Source organism: Eleutherodactylus coqui, chromosome 11 (genome assembly GCF_035609145.1).
Source record: "Eleutherodactylus coqui strain aEleCoq1 chromosome 11, aEleCoq1.hap1, whole genome shotgun sequence".
NCBI classification, from domain to species: domain Eukaryota; kingdom Metazoa; phylum Chordata; class Amphibia; order Anura; family Eleutherodactylidae; genus Eleutherodactylus; species Eleutherodactylus coqui.
Window position 1 is genome coordinate 22,868,266 of NC_089847.1, and position 20,666 is coordinate 22,888,931.

Genomic DNA, 20,666 nt, shown 5'->3' on the forward strand with positions numbered 1-20,666 from the left:
AAATGAATGGATCAGAGATTGAGCATGCTCGCTGCTACTTCATTCCCTTCTTCCTGGAGATAAAATGAAAAGAAATGAGGACAGCGCCCTTCTTACGAATATCCAAGACAACCAACCATTGTTGCAAAATGTAGATTAGAAAAGATGACTTACCCGGTGTATGTGGAGGATGCTTCCCATACGGGGAGGACCCATCCACTCTACACCTCCAAGTCCAGGTCTGCACGTAGTAACAAAGGACAATTGTCCGCAGGGTCCACAGGAAACGAACAAACGTGTGTTTCTTCTATAACCCCCCGTGGGTACAGGGAGGAGCTTGCCCAAAAATTGTTGTATCCCCCAAAAACAAGGGGATGCAACTCCTCAGAAGGAACACAGGTATCCAATATACAAAAAACTATTTTAGGCGCTCTGAAGGAACATGCACATTTAAATATAAATGCATTTATATTTAAATGTGCATGTTCCTTCAGAGCGCCTAAAATAGTTTTTTGTATATTGGATACCTTCTTCCTGGAGATAGCAGAGTACAGCTCTCAGCTAATTCTGGCGATCCCGTTACCGGTGGGGGTCCTCAGCAGCCACACCCCAACACATTAGACATCAGGGATACATTTAAAGCGTGACACAACCTTACGTTGTGAGATGCAGACTTCAGGGATCAGTCTTGCTTTTCCAGCACATCCCACAGATGATCCATCATCTGGAGATCTGGGGAATTTGGAGGTCAAGTCACCACCTTGATATCTTTGTCATGTTCCTCAGACCATTCCGGAACAAGTTCAGTAGTATGGCAGGGCACGTAATCCTGTTGAATAATGCCAGTAGGGAATAGTGCTGCTATGATGGGGGGGATCTAGGTCTATAGAATGTCTAAACAGGCGTTACATGTCACATGCACATAAATTCGCGGACCCTAGTAGTAAGCAGAACATTGGCCAGAACATCACCCTGCCTCCACCAGTTTGACCCAGATGCCATTGCAGCCAGATGATCGGTGGTGTTCACTTCTCCTGTGAGCGGGTTTTAATGTCATGGCCTATGTGTAAAACTGTACATCAGTGACCAACAGAACAGACTTGTCTTTTATAACCAGTGTTGTATAAAGAAACGTCTCGTCACCATAGCAACATCTTCAAGGCCTCTCAACTTCCGAACATCCTTTTTTTATAAAAACTTTGGCTTCCACAACTATGCCAAATGGACATCTATGACCTGGCCCTGCAGTCCCTGTGAGGTCCGCATCGAGATAAGATTTAGATTGAAGCAGAGAATTGCTGTTGCAGCTACTGGACATCTCAAAAATGGTTTTGAGTGGCCAAATGCAACTATTATAACCTTTTTAGATGACTCTTTCTTAATGGATATGATGTTTAACCTAAAGGCCCATTTACACGCAACGATTATCGCTCAAAATTCGTGCAAACGCTGGCATATGAGCCATAATCTTTGCGTGTAAACGCTGCCATTCTTCACTCTTCGGCTGAACGATGATTTTAAGGTGAGCTAAACATCCATCATTCAGCTGGACTGAGATAACAGGGACCGCACTCTATGTACTGCATGGGAGGCGGAGATTACATTGTATTCTGCTGACAGCCTGTGCGAGAACAATGGAGCTGTGTGTAGAGCTCAGACCACATGCTGGGATCTGCAACTAGCTCCCACAGGCCCTTTTACATGCAAATGAAGCTGATAAAGTGTTAATGGGCATTAGTGTCCATTAACACTTGATGCAAAATGATCGCTAAAACTTTCAATCATTTGAAAGATTGTCTTTGCGTGTAAATGGGCCTTAATACTTGACTAGGTAAAGAAGTGATGTTACCTCCTGGGTTAGACATTACTGTCCTGGGTCAACCAAGATTTCACTGTAGGCCATATGCTACAGTATGAAGATGCCCTCCTACACAGCTGGCTATGTCATCGTCCGGCTATCTTTTCCATCATGGAATACTTTACTTGGGAAAGATTATCTAGAACTTTCCACAGGGTAGTGCTGCAATTATGTTTCTTCCTAGATTGATCAATTGATAGATAGCTAGGACCAATGGTGCTGTCCCCAAAGTCGTAGCACAAAGGATCGCCCTCGTCTGTGCGGTTATGCTATAGTTTTCAGCAGAAATGCAGCTTAGATAATTTCCTCCCAGCGCATGACAGCTTAATAAACCAGATCTATGTGTTATAAAACAGGTGCGGGGTGTTTACGTGTGGAAGCGTCTTAAGAAAACTCCTGTCACTTTTTTACATTTTTTTTTTTTTTTTTCAATTTGCATCTTCTTTTGCTATTAAGTCTTAAAAGTGTCGCCTTGTAATTTGAAAGGCCTTGGATTTTGCCCACACGGCTGAAGGATCGCCGGCTGCCGAGATGGAGCCTTTCCTGTTGGGGTAGCGTGCGGCAGGGATCCTGCAGCTGGGTGCTGCTTGTATTTTGCCCGGGGTGTCGTTCTCCCTCCCTCTTCTTTCTCAGGAATCTGCATTTAACTTGATGATTTACTTTGAAGTTGTGGAGAGTGAGCGGTAAGAAGGGGTAGAGCTGGAGCCCGCTGGCGTTTCCTTCATTGTGGGCAGGCAGTGATGTGCCCCAGCTGAGAGAGCAGTGCCTGCGCCAAGACCTAATTAAACCTAATCACAGTGACAATGATACAAACAGGTGTTACCAGGGAAAATAAACCGTGTCAAAACACCAGCACCCCTCCTCTCCGCCTGCAGGTGTGTTCTCCGCTTACAATGCCGTCCCACTATGCCCATGGTAAGGGGGCACCCTAAATGCCTGCTGGCATCCGTCTGCCAGGCCAAGAGCGTTTTTCTTCTTTTTTTTTTAATATATCCTACAAGTACTTTTTTTTTTTTTTTTTTTATAAGGGTCTCTGCAATTATCCTAATAAACAGTTTTATCATCTTCCCAGCAATCAATATTGTGGCTGAGGCTGGTGTATTATCTCAGTGGTATTGATTACCTTTAACAGCTCCACTGTGGGCCATGTTGAGCTAACCCCTTCAGCACACATCTTCACGTCGCACCTTGTGTGTCTCCTACAACCTGACAATGAACCGTGTGCCGGGGTAGATGGGGAGCTGGCATCACGAAAACTCTTGTATGGCTTATTTTTTAATAGCTGCTTTTGATAACAAGTCGGTCTTGATTAATGTCAGGACTACAAGTTCCAGCCTTCATGCATCAAGCTGAGGCTTAGATTTTTGGGCCCCCCACTGTGATGCCTCTCCCTATGTTGGTTCATATCTCTATAGGCATTTCTGCTCAGCAGTATCAGGTCTGTCCTCTCCTGCGCGGCTCGTCTACATCACCTCCAGGAACAGCAATGCTATCTAATGGACTTAAAAATACCGTGCAGGAACTGCCAGCTTGCAAAGCTCTCTCCGATAACTTAGGAGCGCTTCTGGTAAAAGAGCGGAGTGAGCACACAGGATCCACTCATACTCACCCGCATCTCCTCGCCCTCCCTGCAGGAGCGAGAGGATGGGAAACCAGGTGCTTGAGTCTAATGGAATTTCCCATCACTTACTGCCCTGCTGATTTCTGATCAATGAAAATGAATTTGTTAGCTCATTGCAGCCTGGTCAGAATTCTGCTGCCTGCAAGCGTGTCAGTTCCGGTAAAACCTGCTTATCAGCAGCACGAGTGGATAAAATGAAATAAAGGAACAAGCCTGAAATTATCAGTGGCCGTCTGTGCGGTTAACCCTTCCAACCCTGCCGGGTTCTTCCTGTTACGGCTGTTTAGTTGTGCGTGTGTTCTTTGTTTGTTTTTGTTTTAAATTAGTTTTTGATCAGTTTGTAGCATCATTCCTGAAGCCGAAAAATGATCGTTTTTTGGAAAAGGATTAAATTCTTCGGTTCTTATGAAACGCAAATACTTTACACAAGTCTTCCTCCTACATGCGTTCTTATCTGTACTTAAAGTGCACCTGTCATCTGCTCAAGGAGGGGTAGATTGGTGGCTAAGCCAACTACTAGAAGTAAGGTAACCGTCATATCTGTGGACGGTAGCTCTTTCTAGGTGCCCATTTTGCGCGGAGTAACGAATCAGATTGGTTGGTTAATATGGAAAAAGTTGGTTTTTTTCGGGGGGGTTTTTCCCCTGGTGGTCACAGCCAATACAGTTTTTGATTCGGCTCCTAGGATACATCCATTCTAACATCATCCTCTGTAATGCTGAATAATCTATCAGCATGTAACACTTATTAGTTTAGAATTTCCTGCTGTAGTAAACTTTTTGTTCCCGGGCCCCGGTCAAGGCGAAGTACTAACTGAATGTCTGATTCTAGATCTGTGCAATTAAGCAGCTTCACAAGTTCTTAAAGGAACACGAGGCTGGACTCTGGTGTTGAGTGGCGTAACTAATCTGTCAAGTAGGTCGTCCTTTAAATACCCCTTCTAACTGAAAACCATGTACGCTTCCTTCACTGCAGAAAAAGGAAAAGTGGTTAAAAAAAAAAAACTTGGTATGTGTTCTACATAATGGAAGGGTCTGTGCAGGACGGTTTCTGGTAGATTCCCTAAATGCTTATTAAATAGACAAACATTATCATACATTTTAGGCTCAGTAAGGTTTCCTGTAGTTAGTGATAGACTTCAAAGTCTAACATGCATTGGAAACTATACCCCCATTCCGCATACTTACTTATGTCTTTAGTTGAAAAACTTTACTTTCTGCCAAGCCATAATACAATGTTTTGAATGATAAGTCGGAGATGTGGTAACTTCTGGGTTTTGTGGTTCCTTATCAATGCCTGTTTACGTTGGCATACCTTGCCTCAAAGCATTGTCTACTATATGTGATTTGTAACTAGAGGTATGCAACTGCGTAGACATCTAATAGCAAAAGTTTACTTTCCATCATCATAGATTTCAAATCGTCCTTTTGGATATGTAGTTCCTGAACCTGATTTGAGCCTGGTCGAAGGGCTCATTCACATGAGCATATTTCCCGTGTGAGTACTGCCTGGATTTTTTTTTATATATTGGACCAAACTCGCATGGAAATAGAAAACATTGATTTCAAGGGTTCTATTTACATGAGCACTTTGTTACTCGGACGGAAGTAAAAAAACAAAATGTAACATGTCCAATCTGTGTCTAAGTCTCAGATGATAGTCACCATTCAAATTAATGAGTGTCTTGAAAAAAACGGATTGTGCTCCCATGATGCGAGTGCCATCCACAGTTAATACATATAACTATGAGCTTTACCTGCAATACCAAGCTTGGCCACTGTAGTGGGAACAGAGTTGTCTACTTCCTGTAGAAATCATCTCAATGCATAAACACACTGCCCCGGTGAACGTCTGGTCAGCAGCGGTTCAGAAAGGCAGATCTACTACTTAGCCTATCCTAAGCATAGGGCATATCAGCAGTTTACAAGTAGAGAACCCCCTTTAAGCTGCAGCTAAACAGCTCCAACTCTGGATTATCTCCTGAGAAACAAAAGGATTAGGCATCGAAATTCACCGTTCCCATTCCTCCTTTCTTCAACATCATTTGTTGGAGGAATGTTGAACCGCCACCATACAAATAATAGTCCAGATAACTAAAGTCTAATGTGTATAAGGAGGGGGGGTCTTTAGCCATTCCCAGATCCAAAAGTATTGGGTGTGTTGGACCCTCATGTGGCGCAGAGTGCTAAGACAGCAGAAATGCAGTCCTAGGCTCTCTCCCACGACCTGAAGGATGCGGGTTCACTCCTTGGTTCAGGTAGCCAGCTCAAGGTTGACCCAGCCTTCCTTCCTTCCAAGGTCGGTAAAATGAGCACCCAACTTGGTGGGGGGGAGGTAATAAAATAAATTCTTCGAAAAGCCCTGCGGAATAGGTTGGTGCTATACAAATAACAAAATTTTACTTTTTCCAACGCTCCCTTAGGCATTTTTTTTTTGCCCGAATTATCAAATTCTAGGATATTTCTGGCATTTGGACAAAAGTCACCCCTCTTCTTGTTCTGAACATGTCCATGTAGTGCCCCCCACCACCATAAATTGGTGTGCAGGAAACACAACCCTCAGGCTTGTTGACTTGCACGATGGAAACTCTGGGCTCCTCTAGTAATTATGCCTTCATATGGATGGAACATTGTGGTTTGAAATGCCTCATAGGTTATCGGCTCTATCTGCTTGTCCAAGTAAATTAATGACTAATAAGCCGAGACGCTCTTTTCAAATCATCTAGCAAAGTAACCGTTGGAGGTCCATAAGAGTCGTCGTCTTGTATTTGCATGAGAGACCTCCTAGGTTCTAGATAAACTCTACAAATGAAGAATCAATAGGATTGTGAAAAGGCTGCGATCTGGCCAGGGACTGAATCAATAGCGGGATTTATCTGTCACATCAGAACGTGGGAGCACCTGGCAGAGAGGCCGCACGCACACCTCCTGTCTTCTAGACTTCTTCCTCTCCAGTCTCGCGAAGCTCCAGGGCGCATGGCTGAGTCAAACAGCTTGCCAGTACGGACAGGGCCACGTTCAGCTGCGTCTGTGTGAAGCAGGCTGGCACGGGCTTCTGCTGGTGATCCCCAGGCTGTAACCGAGCCGCCAGCAGTCTTGTTTGGTATGGTAGTTCCTTTAGCTTCCTGCTGTTAGAAAAGCTGTTTATGCTAATGAGCCTATTAAGATTTGAAGGCCTTTGCCATTCTCGGTGTCTGTGTGTGTGCGCTGTGCCCCATTAATGAGCATGCACAGGGCAACTCTTGTTTGTATTGTCATGGTGCCAATTCCAGCACCCTTTGCCAGAGCAACAGGAAGAGAGACATCTGTTGATGGCAGCCTCTCACCTCATGTCTTTTCCTGCTGGGAGAGAAAAACACACAGTAAAAGGGCTACAAACTAGTGTAGGAAGTAACTTTTTTCCCAAGATGCTGCCACTGTGCGCTGTCTACGGGAGCGCTGCTGGAAACGGCAGTCTGGAAGTTGCTTGCTCACTGAAGTACTGCGGCGGCCAGACGTTGCGAATGTTCCTATATGTATATTACAGTCTGTATTACGTTAACGTGTGCCTTAATTACGTCGCCTTTTGCACGGTCTACTGTCAAAAAATTGCAGAGCTGGCACTTTCCTCCTCCAATTCCTTCAGTAGCACCATCTGTACATCCGATGGGTAGATGAAATGCGTTAGCACTTCCACCCCGCACATCTTGATTCACTTGGACATTTTCCCTTTCTGTAGTAGACTGCAGCAATTATATTCTTTTCCCTTTTTTTTTGTGAAATTTTCCTTTTTCTTTATTGCCTTTTTATACTCTTTTTTTTTTTTTGCTTTTTTTTTTTTTTTTGGTGTATTGCCAACTTGCCTCTTGTGAGCAAACTGCCTAATTAACACTGTTCTAATTAACAATTTCAGATTACACAGTGCCGCTGCTCAGATTTAATCCTGAGGATGTCGGGGTGGCACGGGCCCACCCCCTCCTTGTGCATTTGTTTAGCGCCATTGTTTTGTTTTTTTTTTCTTTTTCAATAAAGTAGTTTCCTGCCCAGCATTGGCACGCTGCCACGAGTGGTACACATGTGTTCAGACGGGGATATTTATATAAATGAGAGCGGATCAGAAGTCATCTCGTGCCTTTATTACCATGTAATGATTATTTGATGGGAAGCGCTTTGATTACAGCACAGGTTTCCAACTTGTTGAGAGCACAGTTTTGGCTTGTTGATTTTTTTTTTGGTCAAGTTGAGGTACAACTTTAAGGCTTTTTTTTTTTTTTTTTGGCAAATAGAGATAAGACGTCTGCGACTTTACGGTGTGGAACTACAAGTCTATTGTCAGCTTTGTATGCCGGTGCCTCCATTCTATTGCTGAGGGAATGTAGATAATTCTTTTTCTGCTGTGTCAGACTTGCAGCCACTAGAAGAGGGTATCTCGCTGGCTTGAAGCAGAACACACAGCCGAGGAACACGCTGCCTTCAATGTCCGCACTCTGATTGGAGGTCATTGATTTTACGGGAAAACATGTTTTATAGACAGAGTGCTGATCGACCAGTGGAGTTTGACTTCTGCTTCCTTAAGTGAGAGCTGCCTCTCTCCTATTGACTGACAATCAGAGTAAGAGATGAAAGCTAAAAGAGGTGGAAAAAAAGAGCCGTAAAGAGAAAAAAAAAAAAAAAGAACCGGCAGATAGTTCTACGGGCAGATTTGCTGGACATCGATGATACGGAGCGAAGTCCTTATGTTGGGGCACATAGTTCTGAAAATGAGATAATGGAGTACGTTGTGAATTGTTCTTGTCTTCCATCGCCAAGATCTTTCTCTTTTGTCGTTCTAAATACGTTGCGTTGAAGTGGAACATTTGGTTAGAGACTGATTGGTCTACTCTTGGGTTCACATATTGATGAACTGGACTTAATTTTAGACCTTTCTTCTCTCCTTGACCAAGGGAGCACAACGGGTTTTGCATCAATAAACAAGTCCCTAGTGCCCAGTCAAAGTGTTTCTCTCCTTTCGTTGCCTCCCCTTCCCACAGCTTCCTGGAACTTACCAAGCTTTTATGGCATTGATTTTGCAATTAGCCTGTTAACCCTTTCGCCCTCCTAGGCTTGGCAGTGCTACTGGACTGAACTGTCAATCCGTCAAGCCAAAGACCCAATGGCCGACATTGTGGGGAAATCACATGTGAATTTGGCACTTATGACAAGTTCGACCCATAGCTATGATAAATTATGAAACTTGGGCTTATATTTTACTTTCCCATGGGTCACCAATGTAGCTAGCTATAGTACTTGGTGTTCTTTTACTAACGGTATTGTCCTATGGTAATTTAGGAATGTATGCTGAAGCTTTTTACATATTATGGCAATACTCCTTAAATTGGTTGCTGAATTGAATGCTTTGTTGTCTTTTTAAGTTACTTTTAACCAGGCTAATTGTTTTTGTTTCTTTTCTTCTTGCAGATCCGAGCCGTATTGGGTGCAATGAACTCTACGTGCAGAGCTCGCCATGGAAGGCTGTGACACTTCTGTCATCCCTGGGAAGGACAATGGATGCAGCGCTTCTCGAAACCAAAAATGGACTGAACTCAACAGCACCCTTCACCTTGACCAATCTGGCAGCATGGAGCAGCCCAACATGGAAAGCCGTGGGTCTCTGGAAAGTCTGAGTGGCTCATTCAATGAATGCGTCTCTGAAAGCGCTAACCCATCCGGTGCCATCTCGCAGTCTCCCAGCAGAGCAGTCTGTTGCAACGAATGTTCATCCTCCTTTCCTAGTTTACAGGACTATATGGAGCACCGCTGCCCTGGTACTCGGCCATCTCTTGCGCTGAAGGAGGAAAGTGAAAGTGATGTTAGTGAGGAAGGGGAGGAGGAGAGTGACGTTGAGAATTTGACTGGTGAAATAGTGTATCAACCTGACGGTTCTGCTTATATAGTGGAAAGTGTCAGCCAGCTGATCCAAAGTGGTGAAGGTTGTGACAGTACCCCAAGCGAGGCTCTTCTTTCCCTCTACAAAAATTCCTTGCCTAACGCAACAGGGAAGTCCGAGGAGACCTCCTCTGTGGGCCCTTCTTACCCCCAAATCATTAACACTTTCCACATAGCCTCGTCTTTCAGGAAGTGGTTTGAGAATTCTGACAAATCTTTCCTGGATACCTCAACCCTTGCGGGCGTAAGCCCTGTCCTGCACAGCTTCCGTGTTTTTGATGTGCGCCACAAAAGCAACAAGGATTACCTAAACAGTGATGGTTCTGCCAAAAGTTCATGTGTATCCAAAGATGTACCCAACAATGTAGATCTGTCCAAATATGATGGCTTTGTACTGTATGGTAAAAGGAAACCCATTCTAATGTGTTTTTTGTGCAAACTTTCCTTTGGCTATGTGCGGTCATTTGTGACCCATGCTGTGCATGACCATAGAATGACTCTAAGTGAGGATGAGCGTAAGATTCTTAGTAACAAGAACATTTCTGCCATCATTCAAGGGATTGGGAAAGATAAAGAACCCCTTGTTAGTTTTCTGGAACCAAAAAACAAAAGTTTTCAGCATCCCTTAGTTTCTTCTGCCAACACTACTGGACCTGGTAATAGTTTTTTTGGGAAATTTAGTGGCATTCGCGTGGAGGGCGATGAAGCCTTGCAGGCTAGCCTAGCACTTCTGAAAGACAATGACACTACTTCCAGTGGGGCAGATCAGCCACAGCCCAATGTTGTGTCTCAAAATACTCTGCTTAATCTCGGAGGGTTGACAAACTCCTCTTTTAACACCACCATAAACTCTGTCTCTTTAAGCTCCTCAGGCTCTTGTACTACCAAACCTTCCTCTAGCAAGGAACTCGAAATAACAGAGCCTGAGAAGCATTCAATGGGAGTACAAGAGGACATATCAGAAAGGATGGAGGCAGACGAGGAGGAGGAATTGGATGAAGAAGAGATGGAGGAGGAAGGTGATGAGGAGGGGGAGGATTGCAAAGCACTGTTTCCACGTGAGCTTGAGGATGACTTTGTGGACAGGCCTCAGGGTGAGTCTGGGGTGTTTGCCGAGAGCAGCGGCAAAAAGGACTTGGCTCTCACAAACCAAAGTATTTCTAACTCTAATTTAATGCCTAACGTGTCCCAGCCTATGGCAAGGGGCACACCTTCTACATGTTCTTCTTCCTTCGTTGTCTTTGATGGTGCAAACAGGAGGAACCACTTAAGCTTTAACAGTGATGGCGTTGATTCCAGTATGGCGGAGGGAGTAAGGAAATTGGACTTTGTTGATGAAAGTGCCAACAGGGACAATGCCACAGCACCTGAACCAAATGAAAGTGCAGAGGGAGAGGATGTAAGCTTTGCCACCCACCACCATCATGCCGATAACCCCTGTGAGCTTGGCGGAGGGGAATGCTCTTCTGGGAGTGGGGTGGAGTGTCCGAAGTGTGACACTGTACTGGGCTCCTCACGCTCACTTGGTGGACACATGACTATGATGCACTCGCGGAACTCATGTAAGACTCTTAAGTGTCCAAAGTGTAACTGGCATTACAAATACCAGCAGACGCTGGAAGCACACATGAAAGAAAAGCACCCCGAGCCGGGTGGTTCTTGTGGCTACTGCAGATCTGGGCAGCCTCATCCTCGCCTTGCCCGGGGAGAGAGCTATACCTGTGGTTACAAGCCGTTTCGTTGTGAGGTCTGTAACTACTCCACCACTACCAAAGGCAATCTCAGTATTCATATGCAGTCGGACAAGCATCTGAACAACATGCAGAATCTACAGAACGGAGGGAGTGACCAAGTTTTCAGCCACACTGCCGGGGTTGTGGTTGCTGCTGCCACTGCGGCTGCTGCTGCTGCTGCTTCCAACATTAGTAACTCATGCGGGGCCCCTTCACCTACTAAACCAAAAACCAAACCCACCTGGCGTTGTGAAGTGTGCGATTACGAAACCAACGTCGCTAGAAACCTACGCATTCATATGACCAGTGAGAAGCACATGCACAACATGATGCTGCTTCAGCAAAATATGACTCAAATTCAACATAACAGGCACTTGGGCATCAGCAGCCTACCGTCTCCCGCTGAAGCGGATCTCTATCACTTTTACCTAGCACAAAACATGAATCTCAAGATGGACAGCCCAGCTAATGAGTCTCAGTATATAATGGGAGGGTTCCAGCTTGATCCTACCAGTCCTATGCCAGGGATGGCACCCACAGTAGGTAAGAAGTCAACATCTGATTTGGAATGAGGTTGCATGCTTCATGGTCTACTAATGTTGGAAGAGTTTGTTCATTTTCTTTCCCAAGTCATGTCCGCTGCAGAGGTATTGTTCCATCTCCCTTATTTGCATATTACCCAGAGGAGCATGAATGATCTTCTAAGTCTCCTCACTCACTTTCTAGGTGCTCTCCCTAAGGAGAAAAGATACCGTTTTTGACCAGTCACGTTTTTTGGTCTAAGAAAGGATCTGTGTTTTATTTGAGTTTCACTTTCAAAGTGTGTCATTAAGCGCGATAAAGCAAGTGTAGACCAAGACGTGTAAACAAACAGAAGAAACCAGCTGCCCTAAGCATGTGCCTGGTATGGCCATACGATAAACACAGGCCAGCAGAGATGCCTATGCACATTGCTGCGAGAGCGCTCCTGAACTTCATTTAACACTGCGTTCACTTTTATGATGAAAATCGGATGATATCTGCCCCGTTCTGTTTATTTTACACGTCAGACATATTCTTGAGATTCCACTGAGCTTTAACCGAGATTGCACATTAATAATCTTGGAATGACGATGTGCAGTAGTCACAGTTGAGAGTTGAGCTCTGGAGCTTTTATACACCATTGTCTCCCTTATTAGCTGCAGATGGTAACATCCCATATGAACTTCTGAATGTATCCTTGTGGTTTTAGTATTTTGTTTTCCAACGATGTAGGGGAGAAGACAATGTCTCAAAAAATCGGAAGTGCTAGATGCTGCAGATAAACACACTAATCAGCCGTAGTATTAAAACCATCATCCCGTTTCGGAACAAACACCATTCGGGGGCAGGGGGTATATTGCCTATAGTTGTTGTGTCCCCCCCCCCCCCCCCCCCCCCCCCCCTCCCCACCTCCCCAATTTCTCATGCGTTGATTTCGGGTCCTGTTTTTGGCTGTCCATGATGGCTGCAGAAATATTCGATGTACGTAATGCATTGCTCTCTGATTGGCCAGTGTTGATCATGTGAGCCATGCAGAGAGCAAGTATAGTGCATTGATAGTCTAACCCTACCATTGCACTGCGGGGACTAGGAAGTCTGAATATTGCATTGACCATCTTGCATGGCTTAAAACAGGACCTGGAACAGGTAGATGGAGGGACGGTAGAGAAAAACTGCAGGTAATATATGGCCGCCCCTTCTGGTGCGAAGGCAGAATTTTGTCCTGAAAGCAGAGGGTCGCTTATCCAGATGACTGAAAAACATTGATTATATTGTGTTAATGGAACTTGTTAAAAGATGGGATATATTAGGTAGCAAGTGATCAGTCAGTTCTTCAAGTTCATGTGTTGGAAGCAGGAAAAACAAGCGAGCATAAGGATTTTAACAACTTAGGTAAGCGCCAAGACCAGGTCAGAGCATCTCCAAAACTGCAGGTCTTGTGAGGTGTTCATGGGTACACCGTGGCTAGTACCTTACCAAGGACTATTAATGACTGTGTCATGGGTGCCAAAGGGTCATTGATGCATGTTGGGAGCTGAGGCCAGTCCTTCCTGCCCGATGCCACGGAAGCACAAATTGCTGGAAAAGTTAGAAGTCTTATGGTGTCCATCCCTCGATGGGTCATATCTGTTTTGGTAACACAAGGAGAACCCAAGTAATGTTAGCCATCTGGTTGTAATGTTTTTACTGATCCGTGTATATGAGAAAAAAGGGTACTCAAATACAGGAAAATGAAACATTGTTTTAGATGGATTACTGAATTTTTCAGCTATATATCAATTTTTTTTCTTTTCGTTCACTTGAAGTAGGTGGTGAAATCCCGTTGGACATGCGTTTGGGAGGTGGACAGCTGGTATCAGAGGAACTCATGAATCTGGGGGAGAGTTTCACGCAAACCAACGACCCTTCGCTTAAACTTTTCCAGTGTGCAGTGTGCAACCGCTTCACTACGGATAACCTGGACATGCTTGGCCTCCATATGGGAGCGGAGCGCAGTCTGCCGGAGGAAGAATGGAAGTCGGTGGTGGGAGATTGTTACCAGTGTAATTTATGTCGCTACAACACTCAGCTGAAGGCCAACTTTCAGCTGCATTGTAAAACTGACAAACATATTCAGAAGTACCAGCTTGTGGCTCATATCAAAGAAGGGGGCAAAGCCAATGAGTGGAGGTTGAAATGTGTTGCCATTGGGAACCCGGTGCATCTGAAGTGCAATGCCTGTGACTATTACACCAACAGCCTGGACAAGCTCCGTCTGCACACTGTGAACGCCAGACACGAGGCCAGCCTCAAGCTGTACAAGGTAAAATACCAACTTCTAACTACACAGGTACACGTTTGTTATATGCAGGTCTACAGCAGCAATGGCCATTAGAGAAGGATGTGATTTTGTATTTTTTGTGGTAGTACATAAATGGCAATGTTCAGTATATGGATCAGAAACTTCTAAAGGTAAAGTACCCTTGTGCAAACACAGAGTCGTGACTGACTCCTAGGGTGACGACACATTGTGATGTTTTCTTGGCAGACTGTTTTTTTGGGGGGTTTTTTGTGGGTGGTTTGCCATTGCCTTTCCCAGTCATCTTTTACACCCCCCAGCAAGCTTGTTACTCATTTTCCCGCTATCGGAAGGATGGAAGTTTGAGTCAACCTTGAGCCGGCTACCTGAACCATGCAGGGACTGAACCCACAACCTTCAGGTTGTGAGCGAGAGCTGCATCTCTGCTGCCTTAACACTCTGCACCACTTCTAAAACTGTATGTTCCCATACCGTCGAGTCGAACCCGGGCTGCCTGGGTGAATATCCAGAATCCTTACTGCTAGACAGAAACTTCTAGTTGATTCCAAATGGATCCCTTTCTTTTCCAGCTAGACATTATATATCTACCTCCATTATAAAGCTACCAAATTGGTGCCACTTTATGCAATTTCTTCATTGACATAATGCATATGCATCAATCAGTGTTTCCATTTACTGTGGTACAGGCCAGTAATGTAATATATATGTAGGTATATATAATTATTTTATTTCACTGCAATGCATTTGTCTCATTATGTCCAAGCCCCCCCCCCCCCCCCTCTCTCCTGGTTCTCTAACAACTGTGTGCTGTAAGAATAGAGGCAGTGAAAATCCCGTAAATAGCCTTTTGCTCGCCCCATAGAATTCCTCCAGACGTTTCTATTGATTTTCACTGGACTTAAAGCCTCACCCTCCTCTCTAATCATTCCATAATGGCTTTAGTATGAACGGTCAGGTACAGTTCCCCATAAATCTCGTCAGGCTTACTCCACCTACCTTCTGACACTCTGCGAGCGGACATGTCTCTTATTTCCCCTACACTCTATTTAATGTGAATGTCATGGCGCAGCTTCTCCCCCGACTCTCTGACCACACTACTGTGAGGGAGAAGAGACCACTGACGAGAGTGGTCCTCAGACCAAGAGTTCACATCTGAGGTGGATTGAGATTGATTGCATGTTATGTTTCCTCTTGCAAATGTAATCCATTAGGCTGGCACATCTATAATCAGGTTAGAGCAGAGTTAACTGCATGTAATCAACTTCTACACTGTCAGATACAGAAAATCCCTCCAGATGCCAGAAGAGCGTGCAAAACAAAACTCGATGCATCCAGGAGTGCAAATAAGTGGCCTTCATCTCAGTGGGGGCACGAGTCCAAGGGGCCACGTCTGGAAAGACCATCCAGAGCTAGAAAAGAAGCAGCAATCTGGGTTTGGTTAAAGGTGATTATTGAATAACTTGGCTTTTATCCCCATATGGTCTCTGACAGCATCCAGCCTTTTAATGACTTAGACAATTTGCCTTTTCCAAGTTGACCATCTAATAAGGAGGAAAAACATCTTCGCTGAGAGCCTGGTCCATTTTCTTGTTTCCAAAGTAGGGATCAGAGAGTTGATATTCGTATTCTGCTTTTTGATCTCCTAGATATTGTGAACCACTTAAGGATAATAACATAAGATGTGTTCTAGTTGATGCCATTTTGGGGGGAACGGAAAAGATCTGATATTTTAGTTAATGTGTACAAAACGTGACTTATTTATGTGGACAGAATGCTAGTTGTGATTTCTTGTCCCTTAACAATTCTATTACTATAGAAACCGAGAGACTATTCTAAGTGCACCAGATCATGTTGGTTCCTTGAAAAGCAGTGGGAATTATACAGATCGGTTTATATGTTTATTGTACTTTAATGGTGCAGAATGCTTTTATTGGAAGCAATAACAATATCAGAGTTGGTGACAATAGACAGCTTACGTTACACCCTTCGTCCACTCCTTGCAAGGTCTTCCAGGAAGTAGCTTCCAAGTATTTTCCAATATAACATTAAATCGGAATATTGGCAATACAACAAAACAGCCGGCAAGGAGAGTAATGGAGGGGAGGGAAGATTAGGAAGTTGTATAAAAGAAGGGAAGATGGGGTAAGGAAGGGAAGAGGTAGAAGATGGGGAAAGAACGAGAAGGGAAAGAAGAAAGGGAGACGTAGAGGAAAAATATTGACTGGAGAAGGGAAAAGCGGAAAGAATAAGGGTGGAGAGAGAAGGAGAGGAAGGAAGAAAAAGTAGTAGCATCACCTGACCGCAAGCATCCAACTTGCATATACATGTTCACATGCAGATGGGAAGTCAGTGATGGAGAGCTCCACTACCTAGCCAGACGTTAACATTCGTGGAGGAGCAAAACGAGAGCCATAGACTTAAAGTGTAATAAAAATTGTCACATGAGTTGTTGTCCTCTGATCTAATTTCCTCCAAATGTATTAGGGAATTGAGGGCCTCCATCCATGTCAGTCTTGAGAAGGGAGGATTTCCAGAGTCTCGGAGTGATCTGGCACATGGCCAAGCTAAAGAAACAAAGTAGACCCCTCTAACTTTGGCCATTGGTCCAGGGATCATAGACAGCATGGCCATCTCAGGCGTGAGGTTAAAGAGGTTTTCCAGGGAGAATTCTACCTATCCTCAGGATAGGTCATCAATATTTGATCGTCTGGGGTCCGTTGCTTGTAACTACAGGCATGGCTCTCATGGATTTCAAAGTGCAGGACACTACACAGAGGTCAGCGCAGAGACTTCTGCACCGACCTCTGGGTATTAGCGGTGCTGACAGCATACGCCCGCTCAGCTGATCGGTCGGGTCAGCTAAACAGATCAGCAAGCCTGTAGATTCTGTTCTATATAGATTGCTTATCTGTAGAAGCAGGTTTTTGGGGATCCGTTACCATATAGTAGTTGCATCCAAGCCAGATGCTAAAAACCTCTCGTCCGGATTGGATGCAATAGTTGTCCAGAAAAAATAGATGTATACTCTAATAAAACTTGGAGAAAAAAAAACGCTAATAACAAAACCAAACAAGAGGAAAAGGGAAGTCTCACCCTAATATACTAATACAGGAAAACCCTGCTTAAGCAGGGTGATCACCCTGATGAGGGTGTCCCCAAATCTGGAACCTGAGGACTTCATAAACTGTCCCTAGATGGGAAAAGGGCATGGCAATAGATAGATGTCGGTAGCAAATGTCACAAAGTATTTATAGGAAGCAGATGTAACGCCACAATTACTATTATGCCCAGTGCTCAATTGGGATTGGATTTCTTGAAAGCATGCAGCCATAACATACTAAACCTATGTGCTGATTAGTTTGTGTTATTTTGGGCAATTACTACTAAGTACACTAGAGACTTATCTGGATGATGGATGACATCAGAGAGACGTGGACCAACCCAGAATTCCACTAACCGAGAAATAATCTGCACTTTCTGAGAGGAGGGTCCAGAATATATACTATAATTGTAACTGATTGGCCAGCTGGGAACAACACCCCCACCCCCCCCAACTGACCAATCAGACAACATGCCATCAGAAGGAATGTACTGTGTTGAATGAATAGTGTAATGTATTACAGTACGGGTTGTTATGGATGTGGCGTTACCAATTATTATATGTAGTTTTTTAAATTTCAATATTAAAAGAATTGTATAAGGGGATTTTTTTCTTCTGTAAGATTAGCTAGATGCAGCAGTCAGCAATGACAAGGCATCTGCAGGGTTAAACGACAGGAGTGATTAGATGAGCAAGTACTCCTCACCCCTTTTCTGGGTAAAAAAAAGACCCCCATATGTGTCAAGGAGAGAGCAAATTTGTTCTCTGATTGATAAGGGGAGTGATAACATGAGGAAAAGTCTGTGTTGGCACAGAGCCCATGTCCAGCGACAAGGTGAATTACGCAATGTGTAGCGATTGAAATATAAGGGTTTGTACGCTGTAGTGGGCACACATCTGTATACCGGAGACCCCCTATGTGGCCTTGTGCTGTTCTCTATAAATGACTCTAATTACTTGGTTTTGGATTGTGTTTCCGCTCTGTGCCAGTCTGATAGTTTTCTCTGGATGAATGACTGCTTGTTGTCTTTGGACATTTTATGTTGATCTCAGCGATGTCCGCCTCCTTCCTGATCTACAGTCCCGCAGAACAGCTTGTAGTTTATTACTGATTCTATGAGACTCGAGTTGTAGAGAATACCGCTAGAGTAGAGAATACGCTGAGACACGGCATAGCTCCAGATGGCAAACTACGGTATATTTACTATAGAGGGATAATCAAACATGGTTGTTGCTTTCTCATAGGGTAAAATATAGTTGATGGGTAATTAAACTGCAAATGCCAACAGGTATGAAGTATAGAAGTCTGTTTGGTATTCCCTTTGGTTTTCAGGCATTATCATCATTATTGATAGATTTTGGGCTGTTTACCACCTGCTGCCATATATAGATTTGTGGATTATGATGGCCTCAAATGCAGACAAGCAGACTTGGACCAACAATGTACAGCACTCTCTCTACAATAAACGGGATTAGAGGTTTCTCCAAAAAGATTGAGTATAATCTACCTGTGGTGCATTCAACCTTATAGCCAACATATCCGTGATTGGCATGCCTTTGGACTCACTTTTAAAAGAACTTCTTTTGCGCTATCAATGATTTCCAAGTATCGAACTATTCTTTATTTCCTCCCTACAAAGACAGTGGACTATGTATGTTTGGCTTTAGAGGAATGCTCAAGAGTGATAATTGTTGGGACGACTAATGACAATTGTCCCGTCTAAAAGGACCCTTTCAGAGGACCTATCACGGGATAAAATCTGCAGCCATGACACTGCTGACTCTATCTCTTTTTTTTTTTTTCATATTCTTTCCTTTATCCAGATGACCCCTTCTTAGGTCCGACTCCCAATGCTGTCAAAGTGTCAAGTAGGTGGTCCCCACTGCTCGCTCTCAATGGGTAACGCCAAACTTTATTGACAGTCTGACATCACCCACTGCAGTGATTTATGGAGAACATCCACTTGACACATCAACAGCGCCTGGGAACCCCGACCTAAGAAGAGCGCATCTGGGGCAAACGATAGTCACCGGGGCCTCGGCTGCAGAACCACACAGCCAGCTCTGCTGACTTTATCCCGTGACAGGTCCTCTTCAAGTGAGCCATACACTAAAGATTATGGATGGCTGAAAAGGCCGATTTAGATCATTTTCTTCCGACCGGTGCCTTTTCGTGCTACAGATGCCGACTGATGGCTGTTAAAATGTTGGTCTGCTGTGTCTGATTTCATTGTGGTCATTGTTGGATGCTGTAGTTAAAAAGTCACTCATGCCGAATGACAGATTTGGATCATTGGAAGTCCATACCAGGCCACAGATCACGGCAGAGAGCCATCTGTCTTTTGAATTGGTATTCCTTAAGACATTGTCACCTAAGACCACAACCTTCGCACATCGATCATAAACGAAGAAGTCTTTCAAAAAAACAGCCGCCTGAAATCCCTTAGTGTATAAGTATGGCCACCTAGGTCTTCTCATGGCCGGATTTCCGGTTGACTCCAGTAGCAACGAAAGCCTTGCGTGAACCCACTTCCCATTGTGGAACTGGTGGCGGAATAACTGTTGATATGTTGATTCAGCATAATTGATGCAGCCTCGTTTCCCACCGTTGATGAGGATTAGAGGAGCCTAGTTTAACAGTCTCATTTTCTGGTCCCAAAGCACACTTGTTTTAATGTGTTTCAGTTAATGAGGAGGAGGAGGAGGTGTCGCTGAACGTATGCAGGCCTCGCGAGTCTCAACGTGCCGCATTCCACAGATTAAAAAAACGGCGACTACTGGTACTAGTACTGGGTATACTGGTCAGAGCCGACACTTTAAGAATCTCACCATAGTCTATCGGCTTGCTCCTTTTTTTTTTTTATAGTCGGAGAGCCTTAACCACTTGAGCTCTGGGAGCCGCGTCTGCTCAGTGTTTCTTCTCCTTGGCGATGTTCCCTCGTGTTTGTCATATCCAGTAGACTGGGGGCTGACAAGGCTCAGGCCTTTGGGGACCGTTCTGACAGATAGTCCGCATAAAACTAACAAAATGCAGGCGCTTGAACTGGCAGCTTGCAACCATATGGGGAGCTTCTGTTTGTCTAGTGGGGAAGGTGGAGTGTCGGCTCTCACCATATAATGGGGCGGCTCAGCTACAAGTGAAAGCTGTTATCTCCGGACTGGCACAACTCCAGTCCCCCTGGCACATGCCGGCTGACAGCTCACAGCAGCACGTGACGCTGCTCCCCAAGGCAAAGCCACCGTTGGTTTAAGTAGGCATTAAACAATTACCCAGGCTTTACTGCTCCTCACCTTCCGCAGATTGGCTCTATAAATTGTCAGCCTGCTGACATTTTAATGTGAATTATGTCATGTGGTATCCCCTTTGATTTGAACATGCCTCAGTTTGTAAATACATGAGGCACTCAAAGGCTTGTGGTTAGTACACACACAAGAGGCCTCAGGGTTTTTGGTGGGGGAGAGCGCCGGCATTGGGTCTCATTCTTTCTTGTTCTTCCTCTCTCCGTCTGTCTTCTTTCTGCGCTGACTTCTATCTTAAAGAGCCAATGCAGATTTTTTTTTTTTGGCCTCTGTGTAATCATCCCTCGGCAGCGCTGCAGAATGAAGCTTCTAATCCTGCACAAAGCTGCTTTGCTCGTGTCTGTTTATGAT

General features: G+C 44.5%; 1 protein-coding gene across 3 annotated transcripts in view; it reads left to right on the forward strand.

Moving 5' to 3' along the window:
* The window catches only part of ZFHX3 (zinc finger homeobox 3), a 90,870-nt gene that overhangs the window by 22,694 nt on the left and 47,510 nt on the right, over positions 1 to 20,666 (forward strand). For all 3 annotated transcript variants that reach the window (XM_066582482.1, XM_066582480.1, XM_066582481.1), the window contains exons 2-3: positions 8,894 to 11,637; positions 13,422 to 13,918. In XM_066582482.1, coding sequence (XP_066438579.1) covers positions 8,940 to 11,637; positions 13,422 to 13,918 — 3,195 coding nt within the window. In that variant the 5' untranslated portion in view covers positions 8,894 to 8,939. The remainder of the gene's footprint in view (positions 1 to 8,893; positions 11,638 to 13,421; positions 13,919 to 20,666) is intronic.